The sequence below is a fragment of the Limanda limanda genome, chromosome 14 (assembly GCF_963576545.1).
Source record: "Limanda limanda chromosome 14, fLimLim1.1, whole genome shotgun sequence".
NCBI lineage: Eukaryota > Metazoa > Chordata > Actinopteri > Pleuronectiformes > Pleuronectidae > Limanda > Limanda limanda.
In genome coordinates, this window is record NC_083649.1 from 19,643,776 (window position 1) to 19,669,197 (window position 25,422).

Below are 25,422 nucleotides of genomic sequence, written 5' to 3' on the forward strand. Positions count from 1 at the left end.
CAGTCGTGCTAAATGTCGTCAGTGTTTCTCTTCTTTTTTTTCTTTTTTTTATCAATAACTGACCTTGATACTTTGATTACATTTTTATTGAATTGGAAAGTCATTTTTATTTTAACAGTTAAAATGATGTGTTCAGCCCCACTTCACATGTTTGAGCAGTCTCAACATTTTAAGACATTGTGTGTCCCTTATGTCCTGATTCATTATTAATCATACAGTGTGTTGAAATGAAAAATGTCACCTGTCAACAAATGAATGAACACCAAGCTCTTAATTAGCACTCAGCCATAATATCGATAAACAAATCAATCAACTCTGTCATCGTGGTTTTATCATTAACTATGAACTATTTCAAATACAGTAGGGGAAAGGCAATTCTCCACCAGAGAATAATTTGACAGTTGACATTTTACCTGTTTTTGTTGAATCTTTACGTGTGATTTCTAATATCTGATCTCTCTTCATATTTAAAGCAAACATCAGTAGCGTGCATTGTCATTGAGAACCTAATGCACTAATTACATTCTGCTAGATTCCCATTCTGCATCTTTAGTGTATAAATGTAGGGAGAAATGTGGGAGGAGTGAGCTGCACTCTGGGAGACTAAGACGCTGAGTGAAATAAAGAGAGTGCTAATAGACAGAGTGACGTCGTCGCTTTCCCTGCTGCCATATTGCCTTCCTCACTCCTCAGCCTGCATTTCTCACTGCTACCAAATCTGTGCCACACCAGAAGAGCATGTGCTGCATTTCTTGCAAAACAGTGAAGGGTTACTGTCACTGAATTTACAATAGTTCTGGACAAAAAGAGAAAAAACTAACAAATACACTTTTATGTTTATTTTGTCAGCCAAGGGTTATATTGGGTAAAACCATGTGATAAACTTTGCCCACCGACAAAGATCAAACCAGTCTGAGCTGCTTTCAAACATGCATTGAACGCAGGAGGTTCTCCCGTCATTTTCTTGAGGGGTTGTAAGTCAGAACACAGATGTCCAGGTCGGTTGCTGCAGAGTTTCTCATGACAACCCCCTCGTAAAAATTCATGTGAGAATACAGCCGGACGTGCTAATGATGTTTTTAACACGTGACAGAAAACTGAAAAGAATAAAAATTATAAAAATATCTCAGGAGGTGCCTGAGAAGAGGAACCCATACACGCAGAAGACACCAAGATTCAAGAGCTTTTGGTGATATGAGCCGACTGTGTGTCTAGGCTACGTTATGTCCTGCATGCTGCACCATCCCTCGCCCTGAACACTCGGGAGATTGCGTTGTTGTGAACGCACTGTGCATTGTGCGGGCATTTTCCAGAGTTCAAGTCTAAAAAAAAAGCTTTGAGAAACACAACTTGCAGGGTTTGTGGATAAGGATCATATATTCGTCAGGCAAGCTGAATGGAGGTGTGTGACGAATGCAGCACGATGGTCAGTAGTTGAGTCGGTAGAGAGAAGCCTGCAGTGTGTGGACACATTTGAGACTAAAAAGATGAAGCCTATCAGCACGATAAAAAAAAAAAAAAAATGAGACCAAAACTTACCATGTTTACTTCTGAGATGGAGTCGATGCTTGCTATGTTGATGCTCATTCCTACGATGACTGGAGGACCTGAAGGAGCACAACAAAACACACGTGTCAACACATGAGTAAAAATAGGATTAGGTGTGTTGTAGTTAGAAAGCTCTTAGGTGTGCACCAAGCAAAGTAATAGAGACGGAGTACTGATAATGGAAAATTATGTGGATATCCCCTGCAACTGGTCAAAATGTAATGACAGGTTTAATAAATCAGCTCATTTCAATGTCTAAAAGACAACGCTGAACATCTGCGGAGAGAAAAAAAAGCAGAGGGAGGAGAAAAACAAAACCGGAGGGAATATAGGGAAGCACAATGGAGAAGATATAGCCCGAAATTAGAATGAGTAAAGTTATGTTAACTGCTTAAAAGCTGATGCAAGCATCACGCCGCACGGCTAATGTGTCGTTTATCAGAAGAGTGGTGATAGTTTAATGACTGGGACTGTGTGAAGAAAAAAGGATCATTTTATTGCACTGACTGTCGGGTGAGTTCTCTCAGTTGTGATTACACTTTGTGCCTTGGTTGAAAAGAACAGCGAGGGTCAGACAAGAATAACTGCAAACTGGATATGAGCGTAATCTGAAGATAACACACGTGCCCTGTGGGATAAGAGCAACTGAAGATAACATGTATGCAGGTGTTTCTTTTAATGGCTGATCTCTACAAGAGAACAACTGCGACTGAGTGTCAGTGGGTGGATTCCAGACCACCACTACAACAGTCCCTGCAGGAGTCAATGAGCCACTCAGGGAGCTGCACGTCCCAGATCCTTCACCTGGATTCTTTCCTTTGGGTTACACATAGTCTTAAACCCATTTCTATTGTTTCAAAAACACCTGCTAACATCTGTGTTTTTGTCTGAGATGGAAATGGCAACAATCTGCGTTCACTCTCTGGTGAAATGATTCGGTTTCAATTGGCTGTAGCTCCGATCGACAGTGATGGAAACACGACACCTGGGTGAAGGTGTTATTTGGCAAAACCGTGAGGTGAGAGAGATTCTGTTTTCATGCTGCTAGCGTTTGTGACATCAAACATGATGCACTGGCCAGAATGAACAGAAAGGCAAATTCCTCTACAGGCAATAAAAAAAATCCTTCTTTCTAGTGGATTCTCCCACATTTGGAGTCAAAGAGGAAACTCAAGAAAAAAATTTGCCCCCATTTGTCATAACTGAACTTACAAAATTGGGTGTAAATGTAGAGGAAATTTAAGAAAAAAAACTACCAAATAATTGGAAATAACTCCCAGATATTTTCCAATTTGAAGTAAAAGAGGCGTGGTCAATATATTAAGAAGGTTAAAAGTTCAGATATTTCATTTTTCCTCTTTGTTTACTCACACGCTTTAGTTTAGAGCCGAGAACATAAATATAAAGATATTTAGATAAATTATCTATTGATTCCATCACTTAATGACCAGTGGCTACACAGCTAACTTATTTCAATTCAAACTAAATTCTTAAACACAGTAAATACAGTATTTTAAGTTCTGAAATCCGGTTTACACTTGAAACTATTTGATAGTGATATATGGTGCAAGACTCAAACCTATTTATTCCGCACGTTTCTATCAGCGCTGCAATATCTCCAGTTTAAAGATGGTGCACAATATGCCAGTGACACAGCAGATTTAAATCTGTTTCTGCTTCTCAGACACTGGACGTGAAGCAGGAAGCAGAGATCAGTTACTCTGAGAAATTTATGAAAGAACACTGAGAAAACGCACTCATCCACAATAACTTCTGGGCTAGCGGTTCATGTTAAGAAACGAGACGAGCAAACCGTGCCTCATTTACATGATTACGGTTCACGCCGCAGACATGTAAACAGCGGCGCACATCGACTCGCTTACATGTACACTAAACACTTAGCGCACTTCAATATTCAGACAACTTTAGGTTTACAAGGATTATCCATTCACTGGGCCTGAGCACTCACAGCAGCGGAAGCCGGCTTCAGACCATATGATGTCAAACAGAGAGCGAGAAAAACACGCACAAAACTGTCTCGGTTTAAAAAAAACAAAAAACAAAACAGGAATTTAGCCCCAGAAAATCCGGATTTAGTGGTCTCCATTCATGTTGTGTGTTCAAGTGAGGAAAGTAGTTTGCTTCTGAGAAGTAAAAGAAAATCTGATATAATTCAGTAAAGTACATTCCGCAATGGCCGAACAGTCCCTTTATGAAAACACAAATTCGCCAGATAAAGATTTTTATTTTGTCCTGTAACAAATTGCACAACTTAATCAATATCAGTCCCTTAAAAATACTTGAATTTTGAAGAAAGTAAAATAATTTCAGTCAAAATTTGAATAAGTTCTTCCTTGGGTCATGTCCAACCCTTCTACAAAATTCCATGGAAGTCGATTCAGTAGTTTTTGCGTAATCCTGCTAACTAACAAATAAACACAGATGACAACATAACCTCCGTGGCGGCGGTGATGAAATAAGCGGAAGAAAAATGCATACTTAACATCTGTGATTACAATATAGTTAAAATAATTGCCATGATAAATGACCATTTACTAGGGTATTCCCTCAGCCTTGAGCTCACCCAGAGTTTATTAATTTGGTTGGTGTCAGCGCTTTTCAGATTCGGTTTTATCCAAACAAACTCTGGAATATTTGCATAGCACTGCAACTACAGTTTCTCTTTCTGGCCAACGCAGGCGGTAACGCTGAAGAAGCTCGATGCAGAACTGCTGGGACTCGAGTGCTCTACACCCCAGCCACTCACCTCGTGTCGACAATGATTCACAGTCTTTTATTATTGCAAATTCTTCTCATTCTACACAGTTTTGGTCCCTAACAGCTTCCCCATTTCCCCTTCCTCTCTAGTCAGAACTATCAGAGCAGGAAATATGAATTGCTGACGCAGAAGCAGCAGAAACAGCTCAGTGATTGGCTCATGTGGCGGTGCTGAATCAGTACATCCACACAGTGTTCCGTGGTAGTATAGTGAAAATTCCATTAGCATAAGGGTCATAAACAACACGGAAAACAGCTCCACTACAGTATGTACTTTACTGCATGTCATCAAATTCAAGAGGGACAGAACCTATGGAGCCGTGATTGCGTTGCAGTTTATGTGCATTTGAATTTTTCATTTTTTTCCCGTCTTCTCTCTCGGTTGCTCCGTTTCCCTGCGTCCTTTTCGCTGACTTTCACAAATTAAGAATAAAACAGAAGAAGCTGGGAACGATAAAGGTGCTCCAGTTGGTTGTGCGTCCTATTTTGCATTTGAACATCAGTTTATGTCACTTGTACAAGGCCTCACTCCCTATACACAACACTATGTGTACAGGGTGACTGCCGGCATCTGTGAAGTATATCACAGAGTGCTCATGAAGCATATATTTGCAAGGTATAATTAGCACTGTGTCACACTGGAGTCAGTGTTTCTTAATTTTTGTAACAATGTGATGTGAGATCGTTTGCACGTTTGATGCGAAAACAGCAGGATGAGGTACAGACAGTTATGGACCAGAGTGACTCACACAGGACTGGGTGATTCATTCCCACACTCAGCTGAAGCACGCACCGCACAGCATCACACAACAGACGGAATAAATGAAAAAAAAAAAATGAAATCAACGTCTTCTTTAACCAGAGCAGATCTGCAGCTTTCAGACAGTCATAGCGATGTTCATAGGTTGCAGACGTGCACAGTGCAGAGCCCATGGTTACTGATGACTTATACAAATTCCTAATATAACCCTAGTATGTCCAAATACCATCCACACCCTGAAATAAAGATGAGCTGCACTTTACCCTCACTAACTATAATGTTTATCACTGTAATAACGGCACGGATCCACTAATCCACTAATTCATTTCATTTTCAGTGAGTAATGAGTAATGAGCATGATTTCAAACATTTTTCACAAACCTGTCATCGTACGGAGTGTATTCCCACCCTCTGAAACGAATAGAGCTGAATGAAAGCATAATAGGATGTGAGCAGCTCCCCACACACAATCTGCAGTCGTTAAGCACACTGACCCGGAGCAACGGCGAAGCCAAGGTTATCGTAGAATAAGGCTGGAACATATTTTTCGACAAACGTTTGCATACACCAACCGGCTCGGCGCGGCCTCCTGCAGGGGGCGCTGCCAGGGTTGGATCCTGCATCGCGCCCTGTGCACTCCTCAGTCTGTGTCTGCACCAGGACTATTCTCCATAAATCCCATCGCACAACGTGATGAAGAGTCTCTCACCTTAAGCACTGTGCCGATGAATGCACATTTTAAAAAACCCTCACCACACTTGCATCAAACATATTAAAGGGACTCTTACCTTTGTTGCATTTTTACACTTTTTGTGGATAAGGTTAAATTGGTATTAATAAGGTAATGACACTCTAAAATGCAAGACAGACCCACCAGGAGTTAAAGCAAACAATTATTTCACTCTCGTAATATTTAGTGAAAACTTCAACCAATAAAATTCTTCGGACCGAAGGACCTTATTGGCCGACAGACCTGTCTGTTTGCTGCATGGAAACAGACAGGAAGCCCGTCTGCTTATTGTGGCGCATTCGGGCCCGCGTCATCAAGGCGCGTCCTCAACTATAGGGTTTGTTTTGATTCCACGGCAGACAGTAGCGAGTAGCGACCGTATCGACCGTAGCGACTGACGATGGAAGACCAAAGTGGTCCACGGCGTACTGAAACAGCCGCTCCCAGGGGGAAAAACAAAAGAAAAAACACCGCGGATGGGAACGAGGGGGTGGGGCATTGGAGGAAGGCGGGATGATTCGAATGTGCTGTAATTCTCAAATGCAACAAAGGTAAGAGTCCCTTTAATGCATGAACCCATCTGGTAGCTATTGTGATGCAGCTTGAAAATGAAATGGTATTGGCACACACGCATGTGTTGAACACCACCTGGGCTCAAACATTTTTAGAATGCGTGGTAAACCCTGTGGCAGCTGTGTGATGAGCAGTTAATGCAGAGGTGAACAAATGGACACAGTGCAAGTTAGCTTTCTGCCTGTTTGGAAAGGGTTTAACTGCAGTGAAGATTTTCTTTGTCAACGTTTTTCCTAAAATGAACTGACTGTGTGTGGTTTATGTCAACGTTTGAATGATTTACTTAACTGGTGATATGTTTTCAAAGATTGCATGTCCAATACTTCAATGGTCTCCTTCATTTGGCTTGATATAAAGCATGGGAGCAGAAATATTAAATATTGTGCTATGACCAAAATGGAGTGACTCTATGAATGTTTCTGCAGTGACAGAGATCAGTACCCGACACCCCTGAATGGTGGAATCGAATAATCAAATTATTAAAATGATGTGGTGGTGATTTTGACCCACGGTGGGACCCGGTTGGGGACCACTGCTGTTTATCCGAGGACTACATCTGCAGACTGAAGACTCACTGTCCCGCCTCCCCACTGTCCACTACAGAGCACTTGTCACTTGCCACATACAGAGAGACATTTGTCGGAAATAGAAGCCAGATAAATGAGCCGACATTTGTGAGCTTTGCTCCCAACGGAACTGTGTACTATCCTGTGCCATCCCCACGATGCTGAGGCATTAGCGTCAGGAAATACCTCTGCAGCCTGAAGGCAGGCCGCCACGACTGTACTCATCTAAGACATCACAGAGAAAAAAGAGACATGTTGGAATGGACAATGACGATAACATCAGATAATGAAGAGAAACTTTAAAGCTAAAATTAAATCTATTACTACTGTTTCCCTAGAACCTGAGTCATCTACTGTAAATGGCTCAAACATCCCCTTTTGCAATGGGTCCCTTGCCGGAGATGTTGGTTAATTATGATGTTTCCCCTTCAAATTCTGGTGGTAAAATATTAACCATGCAGCAAACCACTTGACTGAAAAGGCCCATCTCTCCTCTCTCTTGTATCCTGTAATCCTATTTCCCCCACCCCCACCCCCACTGCTCACACTACCACTGTACGCCCCGAAGCTTTGTCATTTTCCCCGACCCATCTCCCCTCTCTTTCAAAAAAAAAAAAGACGAAAACACAGGAAAATGTAGGGCCATTTCCTATTGCACTTTGTGAAGGCAACCAGTAAAAGTTTTCCCTGGAGATGTCAAAGTACATTCGTTCACAAGATGAAAACAGAACGCACTGAATGTCTCCCTCTCGCTCTCTCTCCCTGCATATGTTGACCCTGCTTTAGTGATACAGGAGCACTCACCTTGTCACCACAGCGTTCTCAAAATAAATCCTGACCTGCACTCGCACTTTCAAAATCTGTGAGAAGAATGACACTTATCTAAAAACAACTTTAAATAAAACATCTTGAAATAATTCTTTCGCTGTTGATAAAAAAAACCATTGCCATGAAAATGCTTTATTTTTATCCACTGAATATGTTTTTTGATTATTTTTTAAAACAATACTGATACTGAAGAGCAAAGTGCCTGAATACAGTCGTATAATAAACTGTAGTTTTCTAGTTTATTTACGGTTGAATTTTGTGAAACAAAAGAGTGAGTGAAAGACATCCTGAAGTCCTAAGGCAAATATTATTAACATATCAATGTTTTCACTAGCTCTGGTTTGCTGTTGTGTGTAAACTGTATAAGGTGCATTAAATGAGACTAGATAAAGAAACAACATGCATTGATCTTGATTGAATTGCAGGGCCCTCAGAAAACAGGGGCTAGATCATCCATCCATCCAGGTCTGACTCGTAGAGAAAAACCTTTTCAGAGTTTCAAATGAACCTAAGCGGCATGTCCTCGGACTTCAGGAGGAAGTCAGACTACCTGGAGAAAACCCACGCAATCACAGACCATGCCAACTCCACACAGAACAACCGCCTTCAGGGGGTTGCACGTATATTTTTGTGGAGGGGTGAAGCAAGACTCAAGGAAGACCCCATTACAGTTTGGAATAAATACCCGATAAAAGGGTGGATCCAGGGATTTAGTTTCTATCTGGCAAGGTAGGGCGTTTAATCAAAGAGATTATGCATCAGGTTAGAAGCTGAAACGTTTCTATTTTACATTCGATCTCCCTCTTTTTCAATTTCTGCTCCACCAGGTAATTGACGATAAATAACTAGGGAGATGGTGAATGTGGTAAGAATGATCATCTACAGCACTCTGGGGTTAAAGCGAGGGCAGCTGGGGTGTCAGAATGAATACCGAGGCGTCTTGGTTGATATGGGCCTAGTTCCTCTCATTTTAATGGGAAATACCCCCTTATTAATATTTACATACCTGCACAGTGAGACTAAATGCTGGAACATTTACATGATATGGTGCCTCAGTGGTGCTGCCCGTCTGATGATCCCTGGGAAAGCTCCTCGTGATTACATCATTCTCACAACACCTCAGCTGTGTGTGAACTGTTGGCCCAGATCGCGGCTCAAGGAATTATTAGCAATCACCATCGCTGCTGTGTTGAAAAACCAGCCGGTCATGCATCTCGCCGCGCTTATCATTTTCTCACTCCTTGTTGACAGTTTCTTTTTTTCTCTATTCAGCCGAGCTGTCCCCCTCCTTTACTTATTATCTGTGTATATGCCGTCCTCTCAGCTCCAACAATGTGTCGCCACGTTCGGCTTCCAGTCTGACAGTCTTATCTCGCCTCGGGGCAAACAAGCTAAACTGATTTAGAGGGCGGGCGAGGCTGCTCTATTTAATGTTTTCTTTGGTAATGGCATTTCATTTCAAAACAATATACGTCCGGTACAGAGAAATGGTCGTAGGATTTAAAGCCGCATCCTGACTTCCACGGAGGGCAGCGCAGATGTGTCACTGAGGGTGAGGCCTCTGGCAGCCCTGGAGCTCCTCACTCGTAATAGGGGTTTTCTAAGGGCACGGTCAAACGTATTTGAAAAGTCAAAGTTCACCCAAGTCGAGAAGACATGCTGCGATTTGCCTCGCCACGGGGAAGCTAATGTTTTATTCGCCTCCTTGCTCGCACTGATTGGAAGTGAACAGGAGGGGAAGGTTCAACACTAAAACATTCCTGTATGTGTGACCCGACCTTAATTTGGGCTGACCTGTTACAAGTCTGGACATTAGATATTCAACATCACCAAATCACAAGGCCTGTGTGACTGCTGCAGACATTTAGAAAAATGCGCCGAGGAACCATTCGATGTTTGACTATAAACCGTATTCACTCCCTTTCACCGTGGGAGAGTGGGAAACGTTTAATCGATTTCTTTGTATGTCTGAACATGTAAAATAATTGACAATAAAGCTACTATTGACTACTATTGACTATTGACTTTAAAGACAACATCACTCGCAAGCACGAGCGCTGCCAGATGTTTGATAATTATACTATTTGTAAAATCTTTTTGTCTTTGTATGATCTACAATCAATAGGCTAATACCGAAATGAATAATAATTAAAAATGATTTAATCTTTTATTGACAGTGGTAGGAGTTTCAACAATCAGCATTGTAAAAATATCGATCCTATGTCTGAGTTTATGCGTTTATTTTTACTTATCCTGTGATGTCCTTCCATTCATCTAAACATTTGCTTTGTATTTGATGAAAGTATTATTTACTTATCAACAGTTGACATATTGTCTACGTGTTGTTTTCTTGGAATTTCCCCCCCAAAATACGACCATTTTAAGCCTCTGGTACGATAAGATTGTTACACTTGGTTGATCTCCATAGTCCGTCACTTTTTTCTTTATTTCTGCATCAGGTTGAAGCAAAATGTAATGTAATGCGCTAAGGCCTACCAAAAAAACAAACATCGATAGCTGCAACTTGTTCAAAACTGAACAAGAATCTTTCTTTCTTTACTGGCCTTGGCATCAATTATCTGGTTTCCAGGTAGATTTTAAATACTTGGTTTTAAAGCCAAAAAAGGACTGACAGCATCTTATCTTCTAGATTTTCTATCGGGTTCTTCTGCTCACTGAGGTCAGCGAACAAAACCAATCAAACTGCCAAAAATACAGTGATGAATCTGTCTGTACTTATAGACACCACAAATTAAAAAAAGTATCCTGTTGACTCGTTGAAAAACGTTTTAAACCTTAAATTTACAATCTTGCTCTAATAAACTCAAGCATGTCTTTTTTTTTAGTGTTATCTTGGTTTAACCCTTTTTTTCTCATACATTTTATTGGTAAACATCATACGTAAAGCACTTTGAGCTGCATTTGATTCAACAGGATGGGTATCTGTGTGCCAGGGACTGTTCAAAAGAATAGAAACAAAGAAACTCAGGTTTGCGTAAATCCTCCATCAGACGATGAATGTTAAATATATTACATTGACGTAAAGCCTAGGTGTGCATGTGACTGAGGCTCAGAGGGACATGGAGACAGCACCTAGAGAGAGGAAGACCTTTTCAACACATCCGTTAACCCCACGACATGTCTGTAAACAAAATACATGTGCATTGCAAAAGAAATAAAAAAGACTACAGAACAAAACAAAAAGGATTGATTAGTCTGATATCTGAACGCGACCACAGGAGGGCAACATAAGGATACCATCCCCCCTACCCCCCTCAATCTCCATTCTCCGCTGCTTATAAATTGGATATTTTAATAAATGAGGCAGAATAAATTACCAGCAAACAGGTGCTGAGATTAGGAGCCGAGTTAACTCTTCTGGCAGATCTGGGTTGATTCTGTACTGTTGCCAAGGAAAATGAGTTTCCAGCTGATGAGTCGACGTCTCGGTGCACAGCGTCGTCACATGAAATCTGATTAAAGAGGCCCCTTAAGGAGGCTCCACAGTCAAACATATGGTTTGTATAGGAGTGTGAACGGAAAAGAGAGGCACCGTGCTTTTCCACGCAGCGGTGAAATCTTTCATGATGTTTGTATCTCATGTAAATGTGGAGTTTAAATATTCATCATGCCACACCTTAGAGTCCAGAGAGTACACACATCAAACTGGAAACATTTCATTAGAATCCAGGATAGCGTTGTCATACTAATCCACAGATCCTGTCAGTCGCAAAGCCCCTGAAAAACAAATTTTCAGGACAGCAAAGAAAATACCACTCTGCCTCTTATATAAAAACTCAGATAATCAACCCATTGCCTAGCAACAGATGGTTCCATAGCAACTGTGCAGCATTTTCCCTACAGTACTGCAAGAGAAGCATGATGATTTATCCAGTCGAGTCTGTGTTTGGTTTTGCTTTCAATGGCCACCGCGCTCACGAAGCCCCTTTCTCAAAAAAAACTTGTAAAAAAAAAAAAGAACAATATGTTGGGTCGGGCTGAAATTCTTTCCTCCGTGTTTAACACAAAAGTATCATTAATTATTTCCATCTTGGCAGAGAGCAGCAGAATCAAGGGTGGAAAATCCTCACAAAGCCAAAGCTAATGAGACCGAAACGTATGATCGACATCCACTGCGAACGAGTGCAGGAGGAGCTGGAACGACACCTTCAAATTCAACAAACAGTGTTCATGGCAGGTCTAACGAATTCAACACCGGCATTGTTCTGCTGTTCAGGTTATCACGTCTGAGTTCTGTGACCACTCGTAACAACGCAGCTACCTTTGTCTCGGATGAATTGATTCTCAAGTTTACAGGGGGTTTGGTGCGGTCAAAAACAAACATAAATAGCAATAACATTAAAACAAGCATGCAAATTACACTTGCTGCTCCATATGTACTGATGAAATCCTTACAAAACAAAATAGGCCATGTTTGTTGTCAGGATGTTATTAACATTCATTAGGTACATGAACACAGCCTACCCCAACATAGGGCGGGCTAATGCAGTAGCCTACATAAAACAAGGCATTCACTGTAATAATGAATATATTTCATCTATAGGCTGGTGGAATAAAGTAGAACTCGTGATTATCACTGTCTCATCAATGATATCTGTCTAAAAGTATGTAAAGCTTCTGAACTACATTAAAGGAACTCATTGGAGAACCCTGAGAGGGAGGCGGGTCTACAGTTTGGATGCTTTATTATGCCACAAGGTAGTGAACGTGGAAGTTGCTTTTATGAATGAATCTATTTAGGTCACTACGGGGAACTACTGTGTGTTGGCCGAATTTATTCATGCTGCACCCTCAAGACCTGAAACATCCCCACGTTCTCACAAAACCAGAGTAGGAACTGCACCATTCAGAAATTCGCAAAACACACTTTGATATCAACTTCACCTTTAAAATAACAAACAATAGGTTTAATGGCAGTTTCGGGCCAGTACCTCGGACACACAGTGATGAATGTGGTTTGCTGTGACCTGGGACAACTGGCAATTTATAATGTAATACATTTTCTATAGGTAACATGCTCCTGCTCAAGGTTGTGGGCAGCTGGAGCCTATATCCCAGCATGCATTGGGTGCAGTGGACAGGCCGCTCGTCTATCACAGGGATAACTCACGTACAGACAGGCAATTTAGAGTTTCCATGATTACCTATGGCCTAACGTCTTTGGACTGTAGGAGGAAACTGGAGCACTCAGGGGAAACTCACAAAGACATAAACATGCAAGCTCCAAAAAGGAAGATTCCACTTTTGAACAGATTGGAGCCCAAGACTTTCTTGCCAAACACTGAGCCACCATGCTCATACATAACATACAAGAAGTGTTTAAAAAAAAGTTTAATAAGTTGCCTTCAACAAATAACACTTCTTTAGGCTGATACATTATGGCTCTGCAGTGCTCATCTTTAACTTTTGGAAATAAAAGTCTTGCTTTTTATGTGGTACTGATGTTAATAGCCAAACTAAAGTATTTCAAACTAAATGCAGCTATAGAAAAAGACACATTCTGCTCATGATGAACAACAATATATTCACTAAGGTTGTAGATCCACTAATTTTAGCATTCCCTGTGTGTCAAGAAGACACCATGCACAAAAGACCTTGTATGCTTTTTATTTAATCATAGAATTAAAGTGTGTCTATTGGAGACAACAAAAAACAGGCAAGTTAATTAATCAATCAGTCTTTTTGATTTTTACTTCTCCGTCAGTCTACGTCCGGAAAAAATTCACCGCCAAACCCATAGGTGGCGCAACGGAAGACGAGCTCAGAGAAGCCTACCCCATTTGGGAAGAAGAAGTCCACGTGTCTCTGTTTACATGTTAGCTTGCGTCCCACACACTGAACCATGGCAACTAACAGAACTAAATAAAGTGACACCCAGCGTGTCAAGATGCTGATGTAATCGTTTCTTAGCGCAGCGGTTCCCCGGTCTTGTTTCCGAACTGTGTTGCTGATTCCACAGCTTGAATCTGCTTGAGGCTACATGTAGCTAGAAGCTACACGGGCCTAGCTCCCCCCAGCTTCCACACACAGTCAGCAGGGACTCCCGACACTAACTACTACTATCCAGTGTTTGCTTCTAACCTGACGGTATTATAGAAACAGTGTCATGATAGAAGTGGAATTAAAGTCGTGACGGCGGGTTCTTGCACTGTTACCACCGCAGTTAGCGTGGTGGCTAGCCTAGCCCGCTAGCCCCGTTTTGAAAGCTCGTTATAACCGTATGTGACCGTGCACACATGCCCTCAGTGCTCTAACGAGCCACCGTCAGCCGGACAACTCCGCTGGCTTAACACACACGTCACATCTAATCTAACTAATCGTAGAATCATAGTTGTGTTCGTGTTTGTTGCTACATGTAAACAGGAAGTTTGAGGTCCGGAAATACGGAAATGACGTCATACGGAAATGATGTCGTTCGCGGACCAATCACAGCCAAGAGCGGTCCGTCGGGTCTCCAACATGAAGACGGATAGTTAGAAAAATCAGACGTGTACGAAAAGCTGTCCGAAGCCCTCGGAGAGGACGTTTCACGACGGATAGGGCGGTCTTATCTGTCCGTAATAGAAAAAACGGAGAGGCATAAATTGGCCTTTAGCCTTGCGTATTGTGTGCTGCATGCAGCGCGGCATTGTCCTGCATTAATGTGTTAATTAATGCATTAATGTGTTAATTAATGCAGGAGAATGTGTATTTGAACTAATGACTAGCTAGCATTAGCTGAAATAACCATGTTAGCTAACCATAGAATAGGTGTGAGGCTGTGTATAAAGACGGACGAGATAATTGCTCCAAAAAAGTAAAGCTTATCTGTCTCCCTCACCACCTGGTGGCTGACTGCAGATCATGTTATTAACACTTTTCCATGTTAGTGGATGAGACATGGACCAAACCAAAAAGTCAAAGTGTATGTTAAATATATTTTTCTTTTGAGTTATTTATTTCAATTACTTATTGAATGTAATTGCAAACAATGATATGTTAGTCCTGTCTGTCTCCACCTTGAACACTCAATTCTCTTTTTGTTCATACCTGTGAGGTACATTTAATTCAAACTTGACCATCTCATTCAAATATTAATTACCTCTGCCAAGGAGGTTATATTTTCACCCTGTGCCTTTGTTTTTTTGTTTGTTAGCTTAATATCGGCAGGATTGCGAAAAACACTACATCGCAGATTCCCTCATAACTTGGTGGAAGGATGGGACTCGGGCCGGGAGAGAGACTATTCCATTTTGGGGTAGATCTGGACAAAAGGGCAGATCCAGGATTTTATAAAATTGCAAGATTATTGACATATTCTTGATATCCCTGCATGGTTCTAATTCATGCAGCATGATAAAAAGACTTTCTTTCGTAATTTTTATTGGCGTTATGACAGAGCTGTGTTGTTATGTTGGCTTTGCCATACGACTTGGTTAGGACTTACATTTATAAGGACTGTTGGGACTTGGCATACGTGCTCTGAATGCCATTCTAGTTTACAGTGTTATAGATATTTATTGCACACAGCCACTGACTTTATTGTGATAATGTTTTTGTTGTTATTGTATGTTGATCATTAAACAGTACTTTGCTGATTATCTTCTATTCTCTAAAGTATATTATGATATTTATACCCTTGTATTTTTTTTTTATTACATGGCCCCCTCAAAATGAAATCTCAGCCACACTGGGATTCTCCTGATTAAATAAAGGTCACATGGCATCACTGCAGCGTTCGCTATTGTCAGAGAATAATAATTTATCTGAAAAATTGCTCGCACAAACTCTGCCGAGCAGCCGTGAAAATACAGTTTGCTGTTTAGGCAACTACGGATAAGGAAACATCATGGTAAGATCGCTGTTTGCTGGTAAATAGAGGGAAATCATTAAAGCAGCTCCCACAAATAGAAGGAAAAAGGGACAGAAGAGGGGGCAAAAGAAAATGATGAGGTAAAGCAGGAGAGCAGAGGCAGTACATCACAGGAAGTCAGAGAGACAGGGGATAAAGTAAAGGTGGCCTCATCTTATCGTCCTATCCTGTCACAAACATCGGACCTGATATATGAAGCCTAATTAGATTCCACACTAAAAGCTGCACATGAACAATGCCTCCTACCTACATACACAGACTTTGTCAGTGAATTATGAAACACCGCACATATTACCAGCGGACTTTCCGACTCATTAATCACAATCCCGAGAGGAACATTATTAAAGGGGCTCCAAAAGGATGAAGAGTGAATTAGAAGCTTTATTTTAATCTAAAACCTTAATCAGTTTTAGTAGATTTTAGTTCAATTGCATGCTCTTAGAATAAAATACTGTTGAAAATGTATAAAGTTGATGAAATTGTCATGTTTAAGATGCAAAATAATCAGTCCGTTCTCTCTATGGAAATATCTAGGCATGGAAATTAATCAAAAACGTGTTTTTAGGTCAAACAGTAGCTTCAACCTACAAGTTTCTTACTGAGGATGGCAAGATTTAGACGGACACTCAATGGACATAACTAGCAAATAAATTAAAAATGATGCTGTATTATGTCAAGAGACACATAGAGCTGGATTTAGATTTGACAGACATGTAGACTATTGATAAAGCACACACAAGATGAAGTGTGGGATGCATTCCGTGTTGAACTATTGTTTCAAAAGAAAAGAAATAGAGACTCTTTAAGGTTGTTTTTAATCTATAAGTATAGCCCCACCCTTATGGAGTTTGGGGAATTAACGGAGATGCCGATACAAGTGACTTGAAAAATTCAGATACTGTTTAATTAGACATTATATATACATATATTATTTTTAAAATTGCCATGATTCCTAAGATGCCTTTATCAAACGCTTTTGACAAAGAAATATCATTGATAATTTACAGTTTAACCATAAACCTTATAATAAATAACTGTAAATAAAAAGATAATGCAAATACAATCCCATATATAGCATTTTTATCAAGCCAACAAACATGAAATATAAACATGAATGCATACCTCTCTGCTTTTTTCATTTAATAAAATAAAGGTTTTCTATTGTCGCCTATCAACAAAATCATAAATGCCTATACCGATTCATATCAGTTGATACTATCAGCAAAACGATATATCAGTCAGGCTCGAACAAAAAGGCAGCCTGAAAATAAATGCCACTTGAGGACAAAGTTTACCCTAGTGCTAGATTTTATCCTGCAGCCGTTAGGAAACTATTGGCTAAAGAAGTGTATGATTCATTTAATAGTCCTTTTATGCTCCAACTTATAATTTATTCACTTTTTGGCCTAATTTATTCAGCAAGTCACAGATTGGCAGTGTTAATTATTGCCGTTATGACCGTGAGCTTTATGAATCTTGAAGTGAACATTTTTGTGGGGGAAAAAAAGTCAACTGCACAGGTACAAAAGTGAAGATGTTTGTGGATGCTGTTCTTTTTTCCTCTGGCAAAGCAGAAGTCTTTGTCTCTTTTAACGATGCCGTGTCCAAGCTAATCTCCTGAATAACCTTACATGTGCAGTTAATCCTCGGTGGCACGCCGTGTATTCCTATGTCCTTTCTGAAGCTGGCTGCATAATTATATTAACCTATGGTAATTATGTGTAGATCTCCCTCAATGATCATGGCTAATACGTCTCAGGAGAGTAGAACAGTAGGACACATGAATTATCTCATGAATTAGCTCTTTATTAGTACATTAATATATTAATTTGTGACCAATACGCTAGCTTCTCTTTTGTTCAAGCTGTTGGGACCAATGCAGCAACTAAAGTATGTTCTAAGAATAAAGACAACCAGGCCGTACAATGTGAAAGAGTGGAGTGTCCTTAAAGCTTAAGGCAGCGACATATGGTTGAAGACCTCTCCATGTCATATCCCATCTCTTTCCCCTCATTTCCTGTCATCCGATAAATCTTGGCTATCAGATAAAGACCCACTGGAAATCGAAAGATATTATAAAACAGAATTTGGGGTGTTTATTTAACAAGAATTGCCCCCCGGCAAAAAGGAAAAAGACAAATGAATCAGCTCAAGTGATGCCGTCATCACTGCACATGAAGTACACAAGAGTTCTGAGAAAGTTGTACGCAAAACCCAAATATAATTTCTTCACCTCTTAGACCTTTTTTTTCCCCTCCCATATTAATCTCACTGCTTAATACCCTTTGCTTCTACTGCACTGCCATCTAGAGTTTAGAGTTCATTTATTTGCACATGAAAGGATGATACAACAAAGAAGGAGAGAAAGTCACATCGTCGCGATGAGGTAAAACAAAAGAGGCAGAAAAACATCTCACCTCAAACGGAACTAAGCAAAGGCAGCGAGACAAACAAAAGTCATAAATGACAGACTCAAAAACAGGGGGAAAATAGCATATCAAAAACAAAACGTACAAATGTAAAGTTAGGAAAAGAAAACACATGCTTGAGCCAATGAGAGAAAAAAACAGACAGAAATGTGAAAGTGTGGGTTCAAAGACTGAAAAGAAGAAGGATGGAGATGGAGAGACATAGAGGTGCGTGTGCTCCTACAGGAAGACATCTGTGAGTTATACGGACGTCTGTATTTGAACTGTAGAAGTTTGAGACCTTTGAGACAAAATGGACGGATCTGTTTCATGGACTTGTTTTAATGGAGAGCAGACAGTATAAATGAGCACTTTGCAGGCTGCAAATGAAGGAAGTCCAGTAGACCTTCCAGTTCCTAAATGAATATACACTACAGGTATACTGTCAAACGGATAGAATGTCTGAATATTTGGAGATGATCTGATTATGAACCACTTCATAACTCAATAAGAGAACAACTACAGACAGCCACCTTCTTTACTTGTTGGGATAAGTAGTTTAAGCTTTGTGCAATTTGTAAGTTAACATCTAGACCATCTGTTAATTCAATGTACAGTGGATACCGGGAATAGATAATAAGTGCACAATACATTGGTTCCTGACCCGTACTCTGCGATAAGTATGAGGTTATATTCTGAAACTGAAATGTTTTAATGCAATAAAAAGGTTTTGCATGATTTAAACTAAGTTTTGAAGACTTGAAAATTGTTTTGGCTGGCTGAAAAGAAAAGTTCTTTGAGTTTTCCTTTATAAAACCTTCAGAAGTCTTTTCATAGTGTTTCTCATCTGTTTGGTGCACGTACGATGAAAAAACTAAGTTCTAAAATGTCAAAACTTGAGTTTTGAAATGGCCAATAGTTATTTAGAAACATTGTGGATTATATTTCAGAGTTGAGTTTACAGCAACCCACTTTTCAGAGATTTGCCCACACATTTGCCAGCCTGCGAGTCACATGAATTTTGGCAGCGTTGTCTTGCAGCTCAGATCGAAAACTCCAAAACTGATGGTTTGAAAAAAACATGGGATCCTGGAGGAAGGGGCATTTTCTCCTAACCTTTTGGTTGCTCCCTCCAGTCGCATGTGGAATACAAGGCTATACAATATGATTAATGGAAGGTCTCTTATATATCAAACAACTAAAGTTTGACTGAAGTTTTACTAATGAAACCACTTCGACTTGAACACCACTGATTTCCTGCACTGACACACTGTGCACTGAGTTAAGTTATTAAGTTGGTTAGTTATTGATTTAGTTAGTTATTAGGTTAATGTACTTTAATGAAGATGCAACAGTTGCATGAAAGTGATAAAAACACAAAATGGTTTTCAGGTTATTTTCTAACCCAGATCACCCTTGGAGTGCAGTATCATAATCTTATCACGGCTTATACAGATGCCAAAGTGCAGTTGTCATGGTAACCTGTTCTCAAGGAGTAACTTCACTGCTGACAAGAACATAGACACAACCGTTGGTCTGACTCGAATGGATATCTGTGGATATCTTCCAGATCTTTTTTACATCCACAAAGACCGGGTTAAATTATCAAGGTAAAAAAAAAAAACTTAAACGTTACTGTATATTTTTGACATGACTTAAGTATTAAAATGACGGAAAGCATCTTTTCCTAATATGCACAATCTTGTTAATGGAGGGCCATCTGATGTGCTACAGCTTTTACAGACATAATATTCAAGATCAGTTACTATAATAAAATAATAAATAATACTAATAAAAAAGCTCTGATTTTAAATATATAACTACAGCGTAAGCCTAGAATAGATATTATCGTTTTATTGTTTGTCTCATACTGTTGATTACAATATCTACACTATACCAACTTGTTTTAGTTTTTTCCTTTGGCCCAATATGATGCTCACATCGTCTTTGTGTGGAAACGTGTTTTCATATAGCTGACTGTTGGTGTTTGGTAATGAGATGGGCTTTCAAGCCCACCTCCCGGCAGCGAGGGGTGGCCGCATATATCTCCTGATTCTGTAAGTGACATTTCTTTCCTTGTTTATCTATGTGAAACAATTGGATAGCCGCTGCATTTTGCCCTTGGCCAGCCACTCCCGGCCCTGTCAAGGACACGCCTCCCATCAATCACCGCAGGTTCAAAAAGTGAGGCACTGGGGATGTTTAAGAGGAGAAGGAGACGAAATTGGGGGGGAGAAAGAAAAAAGCGCCGTGTGCGGGACGCCTCACCAGCATCTGACCTGGGGTTCCTATGCTTTTCAGTTCACTGCGATGCATCCTGCTGCAATTCTCTCAGCATTTCTCTCCTTCATTTCAAAGTTGCTGAAAACAACACTTTGAATGGGAAGATGAAGTATGTCCCTTCTGCTGCATGCTATCTCTCAGCACCCTTGCCCCCTCCTCTGTCTGCCTACATGCACACCTCATTTAATTCAAATAGAAAATCTAAGTGAAGGGAAGGGAGGGGAGGGGGGGAAGCGCGCACTTCGGGCATTTTTCCCTGTGTTTGCTCCGTAATAAATCACTGGGCGTTCTCTCTTCATCAGGATAGATATCACTTGTACATGCCCCAACATCCATCCCGGGATTCTGACAACACACTCCTGCTTGTGCTGAATGGGCATTACTTTGAGACTGAATTACGACGGCCTGCACTATCAGCCCCTATGCAAAGCAGCCCGCCATTTGACATGTGGCAGCACACGGACTAAGAGATTGTCCTCCGTGTTGCAAAAGTGTCCACCGGCCGTGATAGAACTGCCTTCATATATCATTGAATAGCTGCGGCTGGCAAACGCAGGCTGCAGCCGATCTCTTGCGCCCATCAATCAGCAGTCATGTTCACAGAGGGTAAAAGTGCCGCGCGAAGGAAGAGGGCTCCGCGAACAGCTGCAGACGAGCGGCGCGTGTACAGCATCCAGTCTCCGTTATCTCACAGGACGCAAACGATATTATAGGATCAATTACACTTACGTTACATACAGTGTAATACATCGGAAACTGGATATAAAGTGCTGCGGCGCCTGCGTTCGCTCGCATGCTCCCCCACTCGTTCATATTCGGTCAATTAAGTATCTATTCTGCTCACCAGTCTCACCGCAGCTGATCTGCAGTTTTCGCGGCTGCATTTACTGCTTTTCCGTTACAAACAAGATCAGGCTGCAGCTGGGACTCGTTTGGGTCAATGGAAAATGAGATCAGTTGAACGCAGGCGGTGTAAACAGCAGACAGAGACAGGTGACCACCCTTTGATGACATGGCTGCAGGCTGAACTGGCACCGAGCTGCATCAGACTGGTGAATGTGATGCAACCGGGAGCCATGAAATCAGGTGATTGAGATAGAGTCTGACTCGCGTTCTTGTGGTCCTGGCACAGATTTGGCTCTTGTAGTGGTTGGCATTGTTAAAAAGCTAAATGTACAGTAACGCTCCTTCAGTTGGAATCACCGACGGCTCAAGCCCGGCCATGACTGGGCTTTGAAAGACAGAGGTCGATGACTTTTGACATACTGCCCCACTATCTGCACATTAGCTGTGGTTACCAATGCATATAGATGGACATTTTAATATTTAGTATATTCTCGAAAGTTGCTGAAAGGTACAATACAAACAATAAACTTGCCTTGCCTTATTACAAAGGAATTTATGTTCTCGTCCATGTCCGCTTGTTTGTTTGTAAGCAAGAATGCACATTTTCCTTGATTTCTCAAAGAATAATTGATTGAAACTTGACTTTTAGGGAACTGATATACATGAGTGTGTGCAATTTGGGACTATTGGACCTTGGTGGAGGTATGCAATCTAGTGTCATTCTAGGTATATCATATTTTCTTTTATTTCACAGTGGGAACCTATGTTCTTCATTCGAACGCACAACATTAATGTAGATCCCCTAAACAGAATTTTCTGGAGGTTAATTACTTTTTTCTCACTTAATCATTAAATGTATAATTCAAATTTGACTTGGGATAGTGCCATGTTTAATTTGTCTTTGTTTTTGGGGCTAAACAATCAAACACAGTATTTTGACAGTGTAATGACATCAAAACCAACATATTTCTAAAGGAGATGAGCTCAACGGCTGCCTGTGCAAGCGGCTTATTAACGACCCATAGTTAAGTTTTACTGTTGGGTACAATGTAGCACGACAGCTACATGAGGAGGGAAGTTGGGTTATCCAAGAGCCTCTTTTTTTAGCCTAAAACCAAACTGATCTTGATCTACAACAACTAACAATAGACCGGACTTCAGGGACATAGAGGATATTTACATTAAACTTTTGTGACCAAAATAATAGGGGTGAAACAAAATAATCTATCCATCAACCCCAGGACTCTAACGCTCACCTCGTCAATCTTTTTTGTTTTATTCTTAGTTGACCGTTACAACTGCAATGTCACATTGCTGTGGCGTTACGGTTCCAGGAAAGGACGTGTTCTTCTCTGTCCTTTCTCTAAACAAGGTTACGCAGGTGAACGTTCATCATTACAGCTTGTAGAGAAACATCCTCTGTATCCACATGCATCTCATTTGAAGTTATCCAAAATAATCACTGAGATTATCACACGTAATTCTGAACAGTCACACGGGTTTGTAACTTCTGCAGGGCCAGCTACAGCGATAGGCAACACTTCATATGTTTACAGTGCAGCACCTTCTCTTAGACCTTTCCAGGCTCTCCAGTTTCTCTGCCGTCCTGTTTATGTACATATACAGCGAGCTCAGCAAAAGAAATTTTCTCCCCACTGCACAATTGACAATATACCATTTAAGACACACTAAGCCCGTATCACTGTTTATTACATCAGACAAGGAAAAAATAGGGAATGAGAGTAGCTGAGGAAGGCATCACAGAACTGTATTTCTGCTGATAATCTAAATTATGCTCCATGTGCAGTGTAGGAAGGAGAGAAAGACAAAGTAAATGCTGAGATAATCAACAACCACTGCAAAAAAGCTGAATAGCATGAAACGGACCAATACAGATGCAGCTACTGCAGTGTGTGAAAACACTATGATATACAAAACCTCCTGTATAGAACATTATCATTGACTGCATATTAATAAGTAGTAAATCACTTCAGTTCACTTAATCTTTCAATTTGTCTTGTGAGAATACATACATATCAAAAAAACAGTTTTTGATGCTTTTGAAACTTTTTACTGAGATAACGAGAGTAAAGTTGTAACATAATGTGTAAAAAGTAATTTTAGGCGAGGTGTCATTTCAGAAGGGGAACATCAAAAGATGAGCCTGTCGCCTGCCTTAGAATGAGGAATGAGCGTCTTTTTAAGTTATACATTTGAATATGTTTCACGAAAGCCCTGATACTTAAAAGTTTGGCACATCAGCACCACATTATCATAAGTATATTCAAAAGAGTTTCATAGATTCAAAACGAGATTGGTTCACGATTTTGGATCTAGAAGGAGTAAAACTCAGTATTTCAACATTATTCTTATAAAATTACAGAAATGGAAAATATCTATCTCCCTAATACTCAGACTACTAATAAACTGTTTCTCAAATTGTGTACAAATTTCATTGCATGTGCATCAATTGTCTATTAATCCTTGTCTGATTTAAGAATATGAAATGCACTGGGTTGGTTATTTAAAAAAAAGATTCTCTCTATCTCTACAAGCTCATCCAAGAGTCCTAATTTGAAGTGCTTGCCTCAGAATACCCCCTGGACTTAACTCGACTCTCTCCATTACCACCCCTTATTACACATATTTTGTAGTGCTAGGAACCAAGCACGTGCTATTTACTTGCATAAAATTGCGTAAATAGTTCCCAGCCCGGCACATGTATTGTGTAAGTATTCATAACAATCTGCAGTGCAGAGTGTGCACAAAGCCGACTTTAACACATTAGTGGTCCCTGCACTCGGGGGCTCAGCGGGGAGACTGGCATGTTCACAGCATTTGTAATATGTCACCCTTCTTGCTTTTTTAATGGGGGAAGCTGAGACCAGAAAACCTATCCCTGTGATGATGACAGCTTGATTTGAAATATGTCCTCCAGAAGGACAAACGTGTGATTGAGGTGAGAGCTGAGCTGGGTCATTTAATCTCTTCCAACTAACTGGACATCTCGGTTAGTTTTTTTGGCTAGAATCCTGAGCCAGTCGGCACAATGGTGATTCACTATACAACATGTCTGCAGTTTGCGTGTACAGATCAGTAAAGGTGACACCAGTGGTGTCAGACCTCCCTTCCCTTTTCCAGACCGACAGCACAACCCTACTCAGCTCAGTCCAACCCTCTGGTGGGAATATAAAGTAAATAATCCCTTCCTAGATCACATGTAGAAACAGATATTTGATCAATCATAAATTGTCATACCTACAGTAATTGGCAAAACTAAAATATGTCACCACTGTTGTGTTAAACAGGCTATCTGGTGACTGGCATCTGTATCATGGGCCGCATTTGTTGATTCTGGAAAAAGTCTTTCCCAGTACACATGCCTTTTATACACTACTGTTTATGTTTTTTGGAACGGATCATTTCCCCTCCCTGCCAAAAAATCTTTTGTTTTACATCAATTGTGATCGTTTCCCAAAATACACATTTTGACATTTGCACACGGATACACTGAAACAGAGGTTTTAGAAATCTGCAAAAACGTGTGGACAGGCCAACAGATAATGAGCAGAGAATACAATTATAATGTTTCCGACCAAGAACTTTAAATATTATGTTACAGATAACACTTAAAGTGGAATAGGTTTGTTGTTGGGTGCCAAAGCAGCACATCCGTCTCAAACAAAATTACCTAATAATCACACAAGTTGTTGCTTGTAAGTGGGATATTTGCAATTATATTGAGAATAATTATTAATTAAATGGTCATCTTGTGAAACTGATTTAGCCAAGTCATAAACTTCATTACTCTACCTAATTAAATGATCCAGCTACATTTAATGGGTCATCACTTTCATGTGAGCTACTCCATCATACAGCAGAGTATCATGTATGTATGTATGTAGGGACATGTTACGGATAAATGGGAGTTATTCTGATAACAAACAAGCCAAAATGGTGTATTCCTCTCCCTGTAACCAAGACGCCACCTAACCATAAAAAGTACTAACCCAAACTTATTTTTAGAAATGGTTCCATGGTTCATTTATTTCATTTTGCATATTGCCTTTGTTATCCTTGTAAATATCCCCTTATACCTCATACTTTTGTACCTGGTTGTTGCCTTTGTGTTCTTTTGAAGGAGAGAACATTATCTGTAAGACTTCTGGTTCGAGATGAATCAGGGGATTCAATTCTCTGAATATTCTCTGATAGGAGCTGGTGCAAAT

General features: G+C 40.4%; 1 protein-coding gene across 1 annotated transcript in view; it reads right to left on the minus strand.

Moving 5' to 3' along the window:
- Positions 1 to 25,422, minus strand: part of gabrb4 (gamma-aminobutyric acid type A receptor subunit beta4) — a 50,164-nt gene that overhangs the window by 18,162 nt on the left and 6,580 nt on the right. The window contains exon 2 of the mRNA XM_061085581.1: positions 1,540 to 1,607. Coding sequence (XP_060941564.1) covers positions 1,540 to 1,607 — 68 coding nt within the window. The remainder of the gene's footprint in view (positions 1 to 1,539; positions 1,608 to 25,422) is intronic.